The 19,864-nt window shown below is 37.1% G+C and overlaps 1 protein-coding gene across 2 annotated transcripts in view; it reads right to left on the bottom strand.

The window, feature by feature from the left end:
* Positions 1-19,864, bottom strand: part of SLC44A5 (solute carrier family 44 member 5) — a 424,145-nt gene that overhangs the window by 97,954 nt on the left and 306,327 nt on the right. For both annotated transcript variants that reach the window (XM_046024493.1, XM_046024485.1), the window contains exon 5: positions 14,044-14,128. In XM_046024493.1, the coding sequence (XP_045880449.1) occupies positions 14,044-14,128 (85 nt within the window). The remainder of the gene's footprint in view (positions 1-14,043; positions 14,129-19,864) is intronic.

Below are 19,864 nucleotides of genomic sequence, written 5' to 3'. Positions count from 1 at the left end.
AATTTCCCAGACAAACAATCATTAAAGGAATTCATGACCACTACACCAGCCCTACAAAAAATGTTAAAGGGGACTCTGAATGGATAGGGAAGACCATAAACAATGCCATTTACTGGACCACTTTCCTACACCATACACAAAAATAAAAATGGATTAAAGACCTAAATGTGAGATAGGAAACCAGCAAAATCCTCTTTGATGATAATCTCTTTTGACATCAGTTGTAGCAGCTTCTTACTAGACCTGTCACAGGAGGCAAGGAAAACAAAAGCAAAAATGAACTACTGGGACTTTATCTAGATAAAAATCTTCTGCACAGCAAAGGAAACAATCAACAAAACTATAAGGCATCAATGAAATGGAGGAAGATATTAGCAAATGACACATCTGATAAAGCCTTGGTATCCAAAATCTAAAAAGAACTTACCAAACTCAACACTCAGAAAACAAATAATCCAGTTAAAAAATGGGCTGAAGACATGATCAGACATTTTTCCAAAGAAGACTTCCAGATGGCCAACAGATGACACATGAAAAGTTGCTCAATATCACTGCTCATCAGAAAAATGCAAATAAAACTACAGTGAGATATCACCACATTCCTGTCAGAATGGCTAAAAATAACAACACAGGAAACAACAAATGTTGGCAAAGATGTAGAGAAAGGGAAACATTCTTACACTGTTGATAGGAACGCACACTGGTGGAGCCACTCTGGAAAACAGTATGGAGGTTCCTCAGAAAGTTAAAAATAGAACTAGTCTATGTCCCAGCAATGGTACGACTAGGTATTCACCCAAAAGATACAAAAATATTCATTTGAAGGGATACATGCATCCCGATGTTTATAGCAGCACTATCAACAATAATCCAATTGTGGAAAGAGCCCAAATGCTCCTCAACTGATGAATGGATAAAGAATATTTGGGGGGTGTGTACACACACACGCACACACACAGGAATATTACTCAGCCATTAAAAAGAATGAAATCTTGCCATTTGAAAGAAAGTAGATGAAACTAGAGAGTATTATGCTAAGTGAAATAAGTCAGTAAGAGAAAGAAAAATACTGTATGAGTTCAGTCTTATGTGGAATTTAAGAAACAAAACATATGAACAGAAGGGGGAAAAAGAGAGGTAACCCACAAAACCAGCTCTTAACTATAGAGAACAAACAGGGTTGCTGGAGAGGAGATGGATGGGGGGATGGGTTAAATGGGCACTGGTTGTGAGCAGCACTGGGTATTATAGAAAGTGATGAATCACTAAACTACACCTGAAATTAATATTACATTGTATGTTAACCAACTGAAATTTAAATAAAAATGTGAAACTAAAAAAAAAATTAATCCAGGAAGTCCAAGGTGTGAATAACAGAATTCCAAAGAGACAACCAATAAAACAGAAAGAATGAAAACAGCAAAGAAATAACTGAAGAAAATTTTCCAAGGCTAATAAGAATCCTTGTTTACAGAATTAACAGACTCAGGACTGAACAAAAAGAATTTAAGAAGAGAAAAAGTTCTATGTCACATTGTGGGATTTTAAAACACTAAGGATAAAAGAAATGACTTTAAATATCTTTTCCAAAAGGAAAAAAAGTCACCACAAAGTATGTGAATCAGACTGGCATTAGCCATACTGGACTCTAAAAACACTGAAAAAATGTCTTCAAATCTCTGACAAAAATTGTCTTTCAAAGGAGAAGTGAGTTGGGGGAAATTGGAGGAGGAGACAAACCATGAGAGATTGTGGACTCTGAGAAACAAACTGACGGTTTTGGAGGGGCAGGGGTGGGGGATTGGGTGAGCCTGGTGGTGGGTATTGGAGGGCAGGTATTGCATGGAGCACTGGGTGTGGTGCATAAACCATGAATGCTGGAACACTGGAAAGAAATAAAATAAAATAAAACAAAATTTAAAAAAAGTACAAATCTATCAGTAGGCCATCAATCAACTATAAAGAGAGAAAAGTATTTCTAGGGACTCGGGAAATATACTTCCTGTGCTTTCTTTTCCTAGGAAGATCGAGAATGTTCTCCATCAAAACAAGGGTGTCAGCAAGGAATATGAATTGGCAAACAGGAAAAAGTACATGGGACATGTACATACTTTAACAAGTATCTGTTGTTTATCTGAAATTAAAATTTAAGTGGGCATTCTGTGTTTTTGTTCACTAAATCTGGCAACTGTAGAATCAGGATCCAGTCTAATGGGGTAGACGAGTCCCAAAATTAAAGTTATGCAGTAGATCTAAAGTTTACCAGGTCACGAGGGAAACAAAAGGACAGAGGTTCTGCAGGGTTGTCTTCAGAAAAAAGGGGCCTCTGAAAAATGAGGTGATTGGGTAGCAAAACTTGTGGTCCTGATAAAGGTTGTTCATTTAAAAACTTCACATAATACCTTCTAGTTCCATCCATGTTATTGCAAATGGCAAGATTTCATTCCTTTTTAATGGCTAATATTCCATTATGTTTATATGTCACAAAACAAATGAACACATGAATACAACAAAAGAGCAAGAGACTCATAAATACAGAGAATAAACGTGGTGGTTGCCAGAGGGATAGGAGCAGAGCGATAGGCAAAATAGGCAAATGAGGATTAAAAGGTACATATTTCCAGTTATAAAATAAATAGGTCACAGGGATGAGAAGCACAGCATAGGGAATAGAGTCGATAATACTATAATAACTTTCTCTGAGGACAGATGGTAACTGTCATGGTGAGCATATGGAAATGTATACAGTTGTTGAATCACTACGTTGCATACCCGAAACATTATATCAACATTTTTACATATAATTACATATTATATTACATAAAAAGTAACACCATAAGTCAACTATAGGCCAGTTAAAAAAATTTTAAGGAAAAAAACTTGTTGGTAAACAAAATATAATTAAGAATGTTAAAACCCTATGTTAAAGCAAACTAAAATGTGGGATGATACTAAGCCACTAATAAAGCAAAAGATTTGACTTTGATATGGCCTGGTATTGAATACAGTTTACATAGTTATAATACAGTCAAAGTCTTTTGCTTCCAACTTCTAAAATCAACCTACCAGTGGAAAAAGAACAGTTCTGTTAAAGTTGCAGAACTGAACATCATAACAAATTTGATTACGTAAAAGGTAAATATAGGAAGTGGAAGGGGAAAGGAGAGAAGGGTAGCAGTATAATATCCTCATTTTATATAAAGAGGAATCAAAACACTGACAAAAGTTAATGGAACAAGAAATAGAGGTGTTAGTATACTATTTAAAGTCACAGAAGTAATCATATAAAAATCTAAAGGTAATAACCTAACTGCAAACAAGGGAGGAGGAGGGGATCGGGTGAAGATCCTAAGTTAAATTTTCATTTTTCATAGCAGGCTGGCAATGGATACTTTTTTAAATGCATACTTTCTAACATTAATAAAGCACAGAACAAAAGAGTAAGCATATTACTTAAAGTTATGCAAAAAACCACCAGGGAAGGAAGGACAGTGTTACAGACTGAATGCCTGTGTCTAGCCACAAATTCATATGCTGAAATCCTAAACACCCAATGTGATAATCCTAGGAGGTAGAACTTTTGGGAGATGAATGGGTCATGTGGGTAGAGCTCCCATGAACAGGATTAGTGCTCTTAGACCCCAGAGAGCTCTCTAGCCCCTTCCTCCATTTGAAGATGCAGAGTGAGGACTTCTGTCTACACACTAGGGAGCAGGCCCTCACCAAGAGCCTGACCACACTGGCACCCTGATCTTGGACTTCCAGTCCCTAGAACTGTAAGAAATGAATTTCTGTCATTCACAAGCCACCCAGTCTATCGTATTCTGTTATAGCAGCCTGAATTCACTAAGGGAACCAGAGAAAGAAGAGAGGGTCCCTGGAATGAAATTGTCAGTAAGGAGTCGTAGGACAGGAGACCATTGCTTTTATTGCCTTTGTAAGCTTTTCATTAATATTCAGTTTATTTTTACATGCATATATTATACCTATTATATCAATATAGATTTCTAAAATTAAATCAAGTAATACATCTGGGCTTGTAGTGTGTTCCAACAAATTGGTGAGACCTTCTTGCTATTTTAGGAGCGGTTCTTCAGTAACCTGAAGACAAGTTTTCTTGCTTGACTTAGATGCCAAACTGATGCAAAACTTAAACGGAAGAGTTTTGGCTTCTTAATCTTACCTGTGTCTCTAACTGAATCACATACTAGGGATGGTATTTCCCTCTGATTTGGTTACTGTGCTGCATCCATGTTCAAAACACCTCTACAAGCTGAAGTTTTTGTAGTAGCCAGAAGGTGGCATCAAAATCAATTGAGTGGAAATCCCAAAGAACAGGACCATATGCAAGTATCAGGAATAACTTCCCTGAAACTCAATAGGCAGAGAAAGTTACATCAACAGAGCACTCTGTTTTCCTTTGAGGTCTCTGTCTCATCTGTTTCAACATTTTAGAAAACCCCAGTGCTTCTCCAAGAGTCCTTTTGGTTAGGCATGGATAAACAAAGACAAAATGGCCAAACCCTACATCCCAAATATTATCACACAGAATTTAAGCTTAAAGGTCTTTGAGAGTTGAGAATCTAAAGGTTGTTGTAAGTACATCATGACACTAACTTAGTACAAATACTCTATTACAATCTAACAAGAATTTCCTGGACTGTTTCTTTTGGGGTTCTTAATGACACATACTAACATAGATGCATTTCATTTTACAACAGAGTGTGTGTGTATGTGTGTGTGTGTGTGTGTGTGTGTGTGTGCTTATTTTAATGATATTTTACCAGTTTATGCTCAAGATTTTTAGGACTGGTAAATATGCAACACTTTATCATAGGACTGTACTATAATTTATTTAATTATTCTCTATTGATGGCCATGTAGGCTGTTTCCACTTTATTCCTACTATTTCATAGTACCTGTATCACTGTAACATTAGGAAATTTTATGCAAATTTCCACTAGATAAGTTTCTAGGAAGAAAACTGCCAAATCAGAAAGAACATACAAATTTGTTGAGTATTTTGTAGAAGCCGCTTTTAGACAACAGGCTTGGGCAATGGAAACTTGATCAAGGCAGAAGGGCCCAAAGTGACCCTGGCTGAATACAAGAGGCCCATCAGGGGATCCACCTCAAAAGGTCCATAGGTTAGAGATAACCCATGGGCTACTTAGAACCAGCCACAGTTACCAAAAACGGGGAAGTTCACGTTTCTATACTTCCTCACCTTCCCCCTTTAAAAACAGCCCCCACCTACTACCTTCCTTGCAGATCACCTCTCCTCTACTGTCTGGCCTGCAGCTCCCTTGAGGTGTATTCAATAAACAGCAGGGGGAGGGACCGAAGGAGAGGGAGAAGAAGGCTCCCCACTGATCAGGGAGCCTGATGCAGGGCTCGATGCCAAGACCTGCAGATCATGACCTGAGCCAAAGGCAGATGCCTAAATATCTGAGCCACCCAAGCACCCCTGCCTCAGGTGAATTCTTTCTACTGCCAGTGCCACTGGCTTCCACCTGATAGTAGCCCCACATCTGTGGCCTCCCATTCCATCTCCTGAGAGGGAGATATCACATTTAGATACCACAGTTTTGATAAATATTATATTTCATTTCAAATATTTCATTACCACAGTAGAAAATGAGATGCTTTTCCCCCTTACTCTGATTGACACTGTAAAATTTTAATGTTTTAAATCTGACAACCTAATAAACAAAAAAAGTATTAATTTGCGTTTCTTTAACTATGGTTGAACAGAGCCTCGTATGATTATTGGCCATTATGTTATTTTCTGTTTATGACTTTTGCCAGCATTGATACTGAATTATTCTTTTCCTCTTTGATTTTGTCATGCAGTTCATATAATAAAGCTATTGACCCATTGTTAGATACATACATTGAAAATATTTTTTTCTGGACTGCCATTTATCTTTTTTTTTTTTAATTCTTTTCAGTGTAACAGTATTCATTGTTTTTGCACCACACCCAGTGCTCCATGCAATACATGCCCTCCCTAATACCCACCACCTTGTTCCCCCAACCTCCCACCCCCCCGCCCCTTCAAGACCCTCAAGTTGTTTTTCAGAGTCCATAGTCTCTCATGGTTCACCTCCCTTCCAATTTCCCTCAACTCCCTTCTCCTCTCCATCTCCCCATGTCCTCCGTGTTATTTCTTATGCTCCACAAATAAGTGAAACCATATGATAAATGACTCTCTCTGCTTGACTTATTTCACTCAGCATAATCTCTTCCAGTCCCGTCCATGTTGCTACAAAAGTTGGGTATTCATCCTTTCTGATGGAGGCATAATACTCCATAGTGTATATGGACCACATCTTCCTTATCCTTATCCATTCATCCATTGAAGGGCATCTTGGTTCTTTCCACAGTTTGGCAACCGTGGCCATTGCTGCTATAAACATTGGGGTACAGATGGCGCTTCTTTTCACTACATCTATATCTTTGGGGTAAATACCCAGTAGTGCAATTGCAGGGTCATAGCAAAGCTCTATTTTTAATTTCTTGAGAAATCTCCCCATTGTTCTCCAAAGTGGCTGCACCAACTTGCATTCCCACCAATAGTGTAAGAGGGTTCCCCTTTCTCCACATCCTCTCCAACACATGTTGTTTCCTGTCTTGCTAATTTTGGCCATTCTAACTGGTGTAAGGTGGTGTCTCAATGTGGTTTTGATTTGACTCTCCCTGATGGCTAGTGATGATGAACATTATTTCATGTGTCTGATAGCCATTTGTATGTCTTCATTGGAGAAGTGTCTGTTCATATCTTCTGCCCATTTTCTGATATGATTATCTGTTTTGTGTGTGTCGAGTTTGAGGAGTTCTTTATAGATCCTGGATATCAACCTTTGGTCTATACCGTCATTTGCAAATATCTTCTCCCATTCCGTGGGTTGCCTCTTTGTTTTGTTGACTGTTTCCTTTGCTGTGCAGAAGCTTTTGATCTTGATGAAGTCCCAAAAGTTCATTTTCGCTTTTGTTTCCTTGGCCTTTGGAGACATAATCTTGAAAGAAGTTGCCGTGGCTGATATCGAAGAGGTTTCTGCCTATGTTCTCCTCTAGGATTCTGAGGGATTCTTGTCTCACGTTGAGGTCTTTTATCCATTTTGAGTTTATCTTTGTGTACAGTGTAAGAGAATGGTCGAGTTTCATTCTTCTGCATATAGCTGTCCAGTTTTCCCAGCACCATTTATTGAAGAGACTGTCTTTTTTCCACTGTATATTTTTTCCTGTTTTGTCGAAGATTATTTGACCATAGAGCTGAGGGTCTGTATCTGGGCTCTCTATTCTGTTACACTGGTCTATGTGTCTGTTTTTGAGTCAGTATCATCCTGTCTTGGTGATCACAGCTTTGCAGTAAAGCTTGAAATCAGGCAATGTGATGCCGCCAGTTTTGTTTTTGTTTTTCAACATTTCCATAGCAATTCAGGGTCTCTTCTGATTCCATACAAATTTTAGGATTATTTGTTCTAGCTCTTTGAAAAATACCAGTGAAATTTTAATCAGAATGGCATTAAAAATATAGATTTCTCTAGGCAGTATAGACATTTTAAGTGTTCATTCTTCTGATCCAAGAGCATGGAATGGTCTTCCATCTTTTTGTGTCTTCTTCGATTTCTTTCATGAGTGTCCTATAAGTTCCTCGAGTACAGATCCTTTACCTCTTTGGTTAGGTTTATTCCCAGGTATCTTATGGTTCTCAGTGCTATAGGAAATGGAATCGATTCTCTGATTTCCCTTTCTGTATTTTCATTGTTAGTGTATAAGAAAGCCACTGATTTCTGTGCATTGACTTTGTATCCTGCCACAATACTGAATTGCTATATGAGTTCTAGTAGTTTGGGGGTGGAGTCTTTGGGTTTTCCATATAAAGAATCATGTTATCTGAGAGGAGAGAGGGTTTGACTTCTTCATTGCCAATTTGGATACCTTTTATTTCTCTTTGTTGTCTGATTGCTGTTGCTGGGGCTTCTAATACTGTGTTGAACAAGAGTGGTGAGAGTGGGCATCCTTGTCGTGTTCCTGATCTCAACGGGAAGGCTGCGAGCTTTTTCCCATTGAGGATATTTGCTGTGGGTCTTTCATAGATTTTATGAAGTTGAGGAATGTTCCCTCTATCTCTATACTTTGAAGCGTTTTCATCAGGAACGGATGCTGGATTTTGGCAAATGCTTTTTCTGCATCAATTGAGAGGACCATGTGGTTCTTCTCTCTTCTCTTATTGATTTGTTCTATCATATTGGTTGATTTGCGAATGTTGAACCATCCTTGCAGCCCAGGGCTGAATCCCACCTGGTCATGGTGGATAATCTTTTTAATGTGCTGTTGGATCCTATTGGCTAGGGTCTTGTTGAGAATCTTAGCATCCATATTCATCAGTGATATTGGTCTGAAATTCTCCTTTTTGGTAGGGTCTTTGCCTGGTTTGGGGATCAGGGTAATGCTGGCTTCATAAAGAGTCTGGAAGTTTTCCTTCTGCTTCAATTTTTTGGAACAGCATCAGGAGAATAGGTGTTATTTCTTCTTTGAAAGTTTGATAGAATTCCCCAGGGAATCCATCAGGTCCTGGGCTCTTGTTTTTTGGGAGGTTTTTGATCACTGCTTCAATCTCGTTACTAGATATTGGTCTATTCAGATTGTCAATTTCTTCCTGGTTCAATTTTGGGAGTTTATAGTTTTCCAGGAATGCATCCATTTCATCTATGTTGCTTAGCTTATTGGCATATAACTATTGATAATAAGTTCTGATGATTGTTTCTACTTCCTTGGTGTTAGTTGTGATCTCTCCCTTTTCATTCATAATTTTATTAATTTGGGCTTTCTCTCTTTTCTTTTGGATTAGTGTGGCCAATGGTTTATCGATCTTATTGATTCTTTGAAAAAACCAGCTTCTAGTTTCATTGATATGTTCTACTGTATCTCTGATTTCTACCTCATTGATCTCTGCTCTAATCTTGATTATTTCCCTTCTTATGTGTGGAGTTGGTTTGATTTGTTGTTGGTTCTCCAGCTCTTTAAGGTGTAGAGACAGCTTGTGTATTGTGGATTTTTCAATTTTTTTGAGGGAGGCTTGGATGGCTATGTATTTCCCCCTGCCATTTATTTTTTAACTTTGTATACAATGAGTTAAGTGGTAACATAGTGGCAATATATTTTTAGATAGACTTTCTTACCCATCATTCTATAAACATACCTCTATGTTTTCTTCTGTTACTTCTTTTATTGCATATTTTATGTACAAAATCTTCAGTGTTTCAATATTCATTTTGGCTTAAGGTAGGAGATAATATCTAATTTCTGAATAGTATTTCCATTAATCCAGTACCATTTCACAATTCATCTTTGTTACTGATTCAAAATCCCACCTTTCTCACATTCCAAATTTATATTTATAAATGTATTTATTTCTTTCTGCCTATTTCTATGATATTTATGCACTGTTTAAGTGATTAAAATCTGACATTCTCATAATATTTTCACTTACAATTAAAAACTTTAACCATCATTTAAACCTCCTTCATAAATTTTCATATTAATATACATTTATTATAAGAATTAAAACAACTGAGAAGCTTAAAAATATAAATTTATTATGTATTATGTAATTATTACATGATAATTATGGTATCAGAAATCAGTGGGGAAAACATATTGCTCAACTAACTATTCTCAGATAAGTTCATCTGCAGTTAGAAAAAATTTGGATTCCTTCCTTCTTCTTCCATTTACAAAAAAGAAATTCCAAATAGATTAGAAATTTGAATATAAAATTAAGGGATCCACAAAAATACTAGAGAAATAAAGGTGAATGTTATTTTCAAGAGTAGGTAAGCAGTTCTAGTCATGACACAAAATCCAGAAACTAATCAGTTGCTTTCTTATATACTAGCAATGTAACTGTACAAAGAGAAATTAGAGAATCAACCCCACTTACAATAGCACCCAAAACTATCAGATACCTTGGAATAAACCTCGCCAAAGAGGTAAAGGATCTATACTCTAGGAACTACAGAACACTCATGAAAGAAATTGAAGAAGACACAAAAAGATAGAAAAACATTCCATGCTCATGGATCAGAAGAATAAACATTATTAACATGTCTATGCTGCCTAGAGCAATCTATACTTTCAATGCTATCCCTATCAAAATAACAATGGCATTTTTTCAAAAGAAAAAAGAAACAATCCTAAAATTTGTATGGAACCAGAAAAGACCCCGAATTACCAAAGAAATGCTGAAAAAGAGAAACAAAGCTGGAGGATCACATTGCCTGATTTCAAGCTATATTACAAAGCTGTGATCACCAAGACAGCATGGTACTGGCACAAAAACGGACACATACACCAGTGGAACAGAATAGAGAGCCCAGATATGGACTATCAACTCTATGGTCAAATAATCTTTGAAAAAGCAGGAAAAAATATCCAATGGGAAAAAGACAGTCTCTTCAATAAATGGTGCTGGGAAAACTGGACAGTATATACAGAAGACCGAAACTCAACCATTCTCTTACACTCTACACAAAGATAAACTCTGAATGGATGAAAGACCTCAATGTGAGACAGGAACCCATCAAAATCCTTGAGGAGAGCACAGGCAGCAACCTCTTCAACCTTCGCTCCTGCAACTTCTGGCAAGACTCTTCTCCAAAGGCAAGGGAAACAAAGGCAAAAGTGAACTATTAGGACTTCATCAAGACAAAAACCTTCTGTGCAGCAAAACAAACTCAACGAAACTAAAAGGTAACCTACAGAATGGGAGAAGATATTTGCAAATGACACTACAGAGAAAGGGCTAATATCCAAGATCTATAAAGAACTTCTCAAACTCAACACCCCCCCCAAAACAAAACAAATAATCAAGTCAAAAAAATGGGCAGAAGACATGAACAGACACTTCTCCAAAGAAGACATAAAATTGGCTAACATACACATGAAAAAGTGTTCATCATCCTTAGCCATTGAGGAAATTCAAATCAAAACCACACTGAGAAACTACCTTACACCAGTTAGGATGGCAAAAATCAACAAAACAAGAAACAACAAATGTTGGAGACATTGTGGAGAAAGGGGAACCCTCTTACACTGTTGATAGGAATGCAAGTTGGTGCAGCCACTTGGGAAAACAGCGTGAAAGTTCCTCGAAAAATTAAAAATAGAACTACCCTATGACCCGGCATTTGCACTACTGGGTATTTACCCCAAAGATACAAATATAGTGAAAAGAAGTGTCACATGCACCTAAATGTTCATAGCAGCAAAGTCCACAATAGCTAAATTGTGGAAAGAGCTTAGATGCCTTTCAACAGACGAATGGATAAAGAAGATGCGGTCCATATACACAATGGAATATTAGTTAGCCATCAGAAAGGATGAATACCCAATTTTGCATCAACATGGATAAGAATGGAGGAGATTATGCTGAGTGACACAAGTTAAACAGAGAAAGTCAATTATCATATGGTTTCACTTACTTGTGGAACATAAGGAATAACATGGAGGACATCAGGAGAAGGAAGGGAAAAACGAAGGGAGAGAAGTCAGAGTAGGAGACAAACCATGAGAGACTATGTACTCTAGGAAACAAACTGAGAGTTTTAGAAGGGAGGGCGTTGAGGGGATGGGTGAGCTGGGTGATGGGTATTAATGAGTGCACGAATTGCAAAGAGCACTGGGTATTATATGCAAACAATTTATCACAGAACACTACATCAAAAACTGATGATGTACTACTGTATGGTGACCACCAAAACAATAAAAAAAAAATCTAAAAACTATAAAGGAAAAAAATCAACAGAATTACCTCCTAAAAACATAAACATTATTTTTAATGGCTCTATTACATTAGAGGCATCATAATTTACCATCATCCACACATTGCTGGATTATCTGTAGAGTTTCCAATATATTGTTGTTATGAATAATATGTTAACAAACATGTCTGTGTTACACTAGGATTGTCTTTGAATGATCTTTAGGTGCTGCAATTTGTAGTATCCCATTTTTGTTGGAAATAAGTAGGTCATTAGCTTGGATCTAGAAAACTTACTGTTACACAGACCCTTTTAAAAATAGCCTATTTTAAGAACTAGAGATTTAGACATTTGTATGATATTTTTTTTTACACCATCTGGTGCTTTCTTTGTCCTTCATAGTGTAAAAGTTTTGTTGGCAATGTCTAGGATTTTCTGAGTTACTGAGGTTAAAATAAGAATCACCACTCTAGATGAGGATTTAGTCCATCCAGTCTCCAATGGGCAACAAGGACATTTTGTAGGAGTTCACTCCTCTGTCATGAACTCAATCTGATATGATTAAGGATTTGATCCTCACCCACCCTGCTGCCCAAATTTCTAGTTTTTCTTGATCATCTGTAATAATTCTACTCCGTGAATTTTAATACTTTCCTGAATCTATTTTTAAAATTTGTATCTCTTGGAATAATAAGCTCCAAAGTTATGGGTGGGCAACATACTGAACACAACAAACGTTCACACAAAAGCACACAAAAAAATGTTTTGGAACTTTTTTGTTGTTGTTTTTGGTAGAAGTGAGGGCTGCTATTGTTTTTGTTTTTTACCTATTCAATGCCAACTTTTATAGAAATGGATTTAGCTATGAAGAACCAAGAGATCTAGTAAAAACCCAGGTATTGCCAGAAAAGAAATGGACCAGTGGGAAAGGAGAGGAGAGTTTCTAAAAATGTGAAATTTATGTTCTTTATTTTGTTTTTTTAAGGTAAAGAAATAGAAAACTTGCTTTCAGAAATTGGAAACTTTTGTTATGATTAACATTAGAATTGAATTTGATAGAACATTCTACTTTATTTCAGCTAGTCAGAGCCATTATCTGTGGTAACCAAGGAGCCCTGAAAAGCCTACCACTCACTGAAGACTTCTGGGTGACACACGTTTTCAAAAGGGAAGTGATTTGTCAGTAGGCACTGTGGCAAAAACAATTCTAACTGTAATGTTTAGCTAGTCAGAACTCAGCCTTTCAAAAGCCTATTTCATAAGGCATTTTAAAATATGGCTTCTGATAAAAATCACTCATCTAGTTCATCCACTATAATTATACTTTTACTAAGCAGAGTCTTCATGCATTCTAATAAAATGCTGCATAACAATAACAACTTGTCCTAAGCCATATAGTATGAAATTTCCCAATTGCTTATAAAAGGTCTCTAAGAAAAACTGGTGGGGAAAACTCCTTTTTGAATTTCAATCTTCCTACGAAGTCTAGTAGGATTATTAAACAAATTATTTTCTCACCAGCGAGACCCCAAGTCCTGGCCATTACAGCTCACCTGCTTGTACCCACCAACATTTATCCCACATTTTCCTTAAGTTCTTCCTCCCAACTTAGCTCTTAACTCAGACAAAGGACCTTATGGGCATAACGTCTCATGATGGACATTGAAACTATCTCAAGCAATAATGACTGCCTGAGGAAGAGCTCTGGTGGTCCAGACCACCAAGCCAGTTTGAGCTAAACCCTGACTCACTTCTGCACAGATGGACCATGGAGTGACCTCTGGAATGACCCACAATTACTTTTACTTCATCGTAATACTAAAATCTCTGCCCAAGATGGAGCATGAGCTTCGTTTACATAGCATATGATATATATCTCAAAAGTGTATATATGTGTATATATGTGTGTGTGTGTATATATATATAGATAGATAGATAGGTATCTATCTATCTATCTATATAACTTTAGGCATAGTTCTTTAAGGTTCATGTATGACCTTATACCTACCTCTGCATACGATGACAAGGCTTTCCTATCTAAATATTCATCCTAACCTTAAATAAAAGGAACCCATTCACCTTGCTCAGAGAGTTACAACTTTATTTCCTGTGATCAACTGATTTAGTGCAAATAAAGTTTCCTTTGCTTGACAACTCACCTGGTGTAGTTTCTACCTGAGACTCACCAAGGAGTGAACTCACGCTGGTTCAGTTATAATTTCTTGGCTCCCCCTTAGACAGTAATATCAGACAAAGGAAAGGCAGCCATACTCACTCATTGGGGGTGCCCTTCTGGCCACAAAAGTGACCCTTGCTGTCTGTAGGGTAGGCCACTCTCCTGGGGTCTCCATGTACCCAGGCTGCAGGAACAAGAAAGGACAAAAACTCTATCAGTGACAGCTGACTAAAGGCAGTCTGATTTGAGAAATTAGAATGCATGACTGCAACACACTAACCTCTCCCCTCAGTCACAGGAGACTATTGATTTTCTTCAAAGAGTAATTTCTTAATGAAAAGTAAAATAAAATATGGATGAATCAGTCAGAAAACACATTTCTTTTAATCTCTCAGGACTCATCTGGGTTGTAGCCAAAACCTGAGGTAATGCACTTAGAAAATGACATTTATTAGAATGTGAATTAGAGGGCACACTACAAATGCTTGGTTGGCTAGAAGTCACTTTTTTTCTAGGGCTTAAAACTAAATGACTTCATAGCAGAGCTAATAAATTTACAGTAAATATTATGATGTAATTCTTTTGGGTTATATATAAGTGAAAACCATTTAAAAATTTAACTGAATGAAACTGTAGTACCCAATTCACATTGACTAGTTCTTTATGACTTTCTGTGCCATTATGAAAGGCAAACATCAGCAACTTTAGTGGCAATATATAATAAAGATTTTTTCTACATTTTGTCAGATAATCTCAAAGCTTAGTATAAATATCAAGTGTTCTCAAACTTAAGGAAAACTGAAGGTTTGATTCCGTTTTCTCAGAAAATGCTGAGCTTTACATCACATAAACTCATCACCTTTATTTCCCAAGAATTATGAACTTGACTGACAGCGAGAATATAGAATGACAGAAAGTAACAGGCATTAGCTAAATAGTACCGCCTAATTCTAACTGAATGTTTCTAACTTTTCAGTTTGGTTTATATAGTTCCTAAAAATCTAGAAAATGCACTAGCTATGCGAAAACACTTGCCTCTGCATATGGAAAACCTATCTCTTTTTCCTATGCTTCCTTTAACAGTTGCCCCACTATCTCCTTACTCACATTTATTGGATTTGACAGTTCATGTAATAATTCAATCATCCTTACATACATGGCCTGTGTGACTCAGGAAGATAAAACAAATCAATTCTGAATGAGAATTTTAATATGGAAGAGAAATTTTTCTCAATAATTTTTCTCATCCATCCAAGTCTTTCCTTTTATTATCTAAGTACCCAGAAAAGTCTTTGTTTCATTCTTTCTTCAATGTCATAGAGCCAAATAGGTTTCATCTTCTAATACAGTCTTATAAAATCTGACTCACTCAGGCAGTCCTCTGCTGCCTTATCTTCCTGTCTGTATTTCCCAGAACAAAGATAGTGGACTATAAAGAAAGCATTTAAATGTCATCTAAGCATTCAGTGGCCAATGTCTCTGGATGCTATTTCATTATACTCTGCTTTAATGTCTTTTTTTGGAGTCACATTTTAACTAAAACTAAGAGGTCCACTTTTACCTATTTTCTGCAATATTTTTCTTTTACCCTGAAATATTTTATTCCTTTCCTATACAAATATTAACTCAGAAATGGCCCGTAAAGAAGTATTTACATTGCTAGGTTGGCTTCTTAATATACTTATGACACTGAACAAGTCATATAATAGTTTTTGTTTCAGCTTTCTAATTTGTTGCTACAAAATGGGCATAATAATACCAAATCCTGTAAGAATGTTGAGAATATGAAAGAAGATAATAAAGTATAATGCCTAACATGGTGCTTTGCTTGCAATATGGACTTGGTAACATTAGTTCCTATTTTAGGTTTCCCAGACGTAAATCCTAGAGATAAGGACTTTGCTGTGGGTAGGTTAATTTAGGAGATAATTCTAGGAAGCATAAGTGGGAATGAGACAGGAAAGGAAGCAAAGCCAACAAAAGGCATGTTCACAAGTGGGGTACTGTTGGGGGCAGTGGTGACTCCATCCTGCTGAGGACCTTCTGAGGAACCACATAGAACAAGCTTATTGGGGGGCATAGTGAAATAGCCTCATAGCTGCAAGCAAACCCAGAAAAACGGAGGGGTTGTGGGGGGCATTAGCAGAATCTACCATAGTTTCTTTCCCTTTTTCATCAACTAACCAAAGAATTTACTAAGGGGCTACTATGTGTCCTGTACTAGAAGTCAATACCAATATAGTTTGTATCAGACTTCTCAAGAAAAACAGAAAAAGGAGACAACAAAATTTGCAGAAGCAGGCACCTGAGTGGCTCAGTTGGTTTAGCATCTGACTCAAATTCTGCTCAGGTCATGATTTAGGGTGGTGAGATTGAACCTCAAGTCGGGCTCCACCCTCAACAAGGAATCTGCTTGAGATTCTCTCTCTCCCCCTCTCCTTTTGCCCCTCCCTCATGCCCATGTGCACTCATGCCCTCTCAAATAAATAAATAAAATCTTTAAAATTTACTGAAGCCATAGAGAAGAGCTGAACCTGGCAAAGACTAAAAAATGACTAGAACTTGGACCAGGTAGCCAGGAGCAGGGAAGAATTTATAGACTGAGGAAACAGTATAATGATAAGAGCTTCAATGTATTAATTACTTACAATGGGTCAAGTTCTATGCTAAATGTATTGCATCCATTGTCTCATTTGAGTCTCACAATAATTCTATAAGGTAGATGTTATTTTCACTCGGATTTTTTAGGGTAAAAAAAACAGAGCTGCAGTAAAGAGATTGCAGGGAGGGGCAGAGAGAGAGAGAGAGAGAATCCTAAGCAGGCTCCATGCCCAGCATGTAAGCCCGATTGCACAACCCCAAGATCATGACCTGAGCCAACATCTAGAGCTAGACATATAACCTAGTGAGCCACCCAAGTGCCCCTCAGAATTTTATTTACTTCTCAGGGTCATGATTTTCAGTGGCATGAACAGTGCTTGAAGTTAAGCTTGTTGCTGTCTAAGGCTTAAGCTTTAACCACCAGGGAGCTATAACGCTGCCTGCTAGAGGATAAATTAGGAATGAGCTTGTTAGCAGTGGGAAACTACATGGATATTGGCTAGATGAGGAGCAGCAAGATGTTGGATACATATGGTAGGAAAGGAGATGCCACAGGTCATTTTGGAACTCTGTCATTTTAAAAGAAAACTTTGTACTTGGCAGGAGAGGACAAGTATCTGGTTGGGAGGGATCTGGTACCTGGGGACAAAGGAGAAAGGGACAAAGATTTAATTGTCAAGGGAAGAATGCCCTTCTATGGTTCTGTAGTTTTAAATTGAGACAGGTGGCTGTGATATGAAGTCACTGCTACACCTCTCTAGACAAACTCTGGCACAGAAGCTGTGTTGCCGACGATCTGTGCTTGAGCTGGAACGTCAGATCTTTGGTAGCAGCTGCAAGGACCAGTTCAACCAAGTCACCTCAGCCAAGGGTATCTGGTTTTATCTCCTCCATCAAGTCCCCATCTTGTCACACCTTCACTGAAGGAATTTGACAGGGAAAAGGAGGAAATGGAGACATGCAGCAACAGCATTTTATCTGTTAACAAACTAAGGGACTGCCACATTTTACTCCCTTTCTTAGAATTTCTCTATTCATGGCACTTCTTGGAATGTGCTGTCCAATATGGTAGCCACTAGCCAGTTGAGTCCACTGAACACTTAAATGTGGCTTATCTGAACCGAGACATGTTAGAAGGACAAAATACACATCAGATTTTAAAGACAGTATGCAGAAAAAAAAGAATTAAAATTTCAATAATTTTTATATTGATCATATCAATATAAGATGCTGTTAAATACAATATGAGTATACTGTTAAATAAGAGTTACTGTTAAATACAATATATTATTAAAGTTAATTTTTCACTTCTCTCTTTATTCTCTTAATAATGGCTACTGGAAAATTTGACATTACACGTGACTCACATTTTGTTGCTCCTGGATAGATCTGCTCTTAAATATTTCCCCACAAATGTCAAGGATTTGTTATATAAGCTGATTAATAGTGCCTTTACACCACAGATTTGTTGGGGCACCTGGGTAGCTCATTTAGCTGTGTTCAACTCTTGATTTCAGCTCAAGTCATGATCTTGGGGTCATAAGATTGAGCCCTGAATCAGTCTCTGTGCTTGGCAGGGAGTCTGCCTGAGATTATCTCTTTCCCTCTCCTTCTACCCCTCCCCCAACTCACATCCTCTCTCTCTAGAAAATAATTTTTAAATCTTTCAAAAAAATAGTGCCATAATTTCAGATTACTTCACTCCTTCTCCAACTACATCATACCCCATGCCTCCTTTTTATAATAAATATTTTGCCGTGTTCCTTTTACAATTTTGAAATAATACATATAACAAACTCACCCACGTATATAAATTTCTTTTAAAATATCAATATGTCCTCATGTAATGTAAATGAGAAATAGAAAATAGTTTATAAAGTATGCATATCAACATGCAAATGCTTAAGTGGCTAAACCAAAAGATAGTGAATGAAGCCAGTTGTACGCACCTATACATAGAATCACTGAATGTAACAGCTTTAACTACAAGAATATGTAGGTGTACTTACTGTGTAAGAGACTTAAATAATACAAGTGTGTTGTTAATGATATGATTTTCTTAAGTGAGTAAATTTTAGTGATTTCTAACAAAAAATTACACTCTTCAAATTCCCTTGGTATTCATTGAAACCATGCAAAAATAACATTTGTAATTTTAAAATAGAAGTTCTAGATTCAAAGACTTAAAAATGAGTAGTCATCTACATGAGGGACATGGGGAAGTCAGGCAGTAAGTGAGACAATTCTTGGTTGTATAGAACTATCCCAGATATTGCAAAACATCTACGTTTCCCAGCTCCCATCCACTAAATGCCAGTAGCACTCCCCCTCAAATGCTATGACAATCAAAAAGTCAACCCAAATTTTTTGAAAGATCTCCTAGTCAGTGGTACTGCTTCAGTTGAGGTCCACTGGTTTATATGTTCATTCACACACTCAAAAATATAAAAAAAAATACATATGTATGTATATCCCAGATTATCTTTTTTGCTTCCATACTTTATGGGAGTGGATATATCATGAAGTTCTTTCTTATAATTTAATACCATTTACTTTTATTCAGCTGACCACCACCTATGATGACTTTCAGATAGGTCCATAAATTATTTGATGTTTTTCCTTCTAGAGATGGTACATAATTCCCCATCTCTTCCGTGTGGACTATACTTAGTGACTTGCTTCTAATGAACAGAATGTGGCAGAAATTACATTAGGGTGACTTCCAAAATTAGGTCATAAAAGGCATCCACAGCTTCATCTTTGCTCTCCTTTCGATCACTAGCTCTAGGGCTTGCGATACTCAGAAAGTCCTAGAGAAAAGCCCAAATGACTGCCAACGGTCTGTAAGTACTGAAGCTTCCTGCCAACATTCATGTAAGTGAGCCCTCTTAAAGCCTGATCCTCTACTTAAACAAGCCTTCAGCTGACTGTAGCCTAGGCTTAAATCTTGACTGAAACCTCATGAAGCCATGAACTTGGAGCCAGAGCCACCTGGAGAAGCGGTTCCCAATTCTTGACCACAGACACTGTGAAATAAGAAACAATCATTGCCTTATGGAGTAATCAGCTATGTAGCAATAAAGAAGCAATTACTATACAGCTTTTAAAAATATTTTATATACTTGAAAGATTTAATCATTTTTCTCTTCTCCAATCTAAATATTCATAATAATTAAATCCTCATTTCTATTTGATTTGTTTTGTTATGTTTTTAACCCATAGCTACAATTGCTAGGATTTTAGTAATTTTTGTTTCTTCACTATATGATTTAATACATGGAGTTCTCAAGTTGATGTAGATTTTCCCTAGGTCCTAACC

The sequence above is a fragment of the Meles meles genome, chromosome 1 (assembly GCF_922984935.1).
Source record: "Meles meles chromosome 1, mMelMel3.1 paternal haplotype, whole genome shotgun sequence".
Classification (NCBI taxonomy): domain Eukaryota; kingdom Metazoa; phylum Chordata; class Mammalia; order Carnivora; family Mustelidae; genus Meles; species Meles meles.
This window is presented reverse-complemented; position numbering and strand designations above follow the sequence as displayed.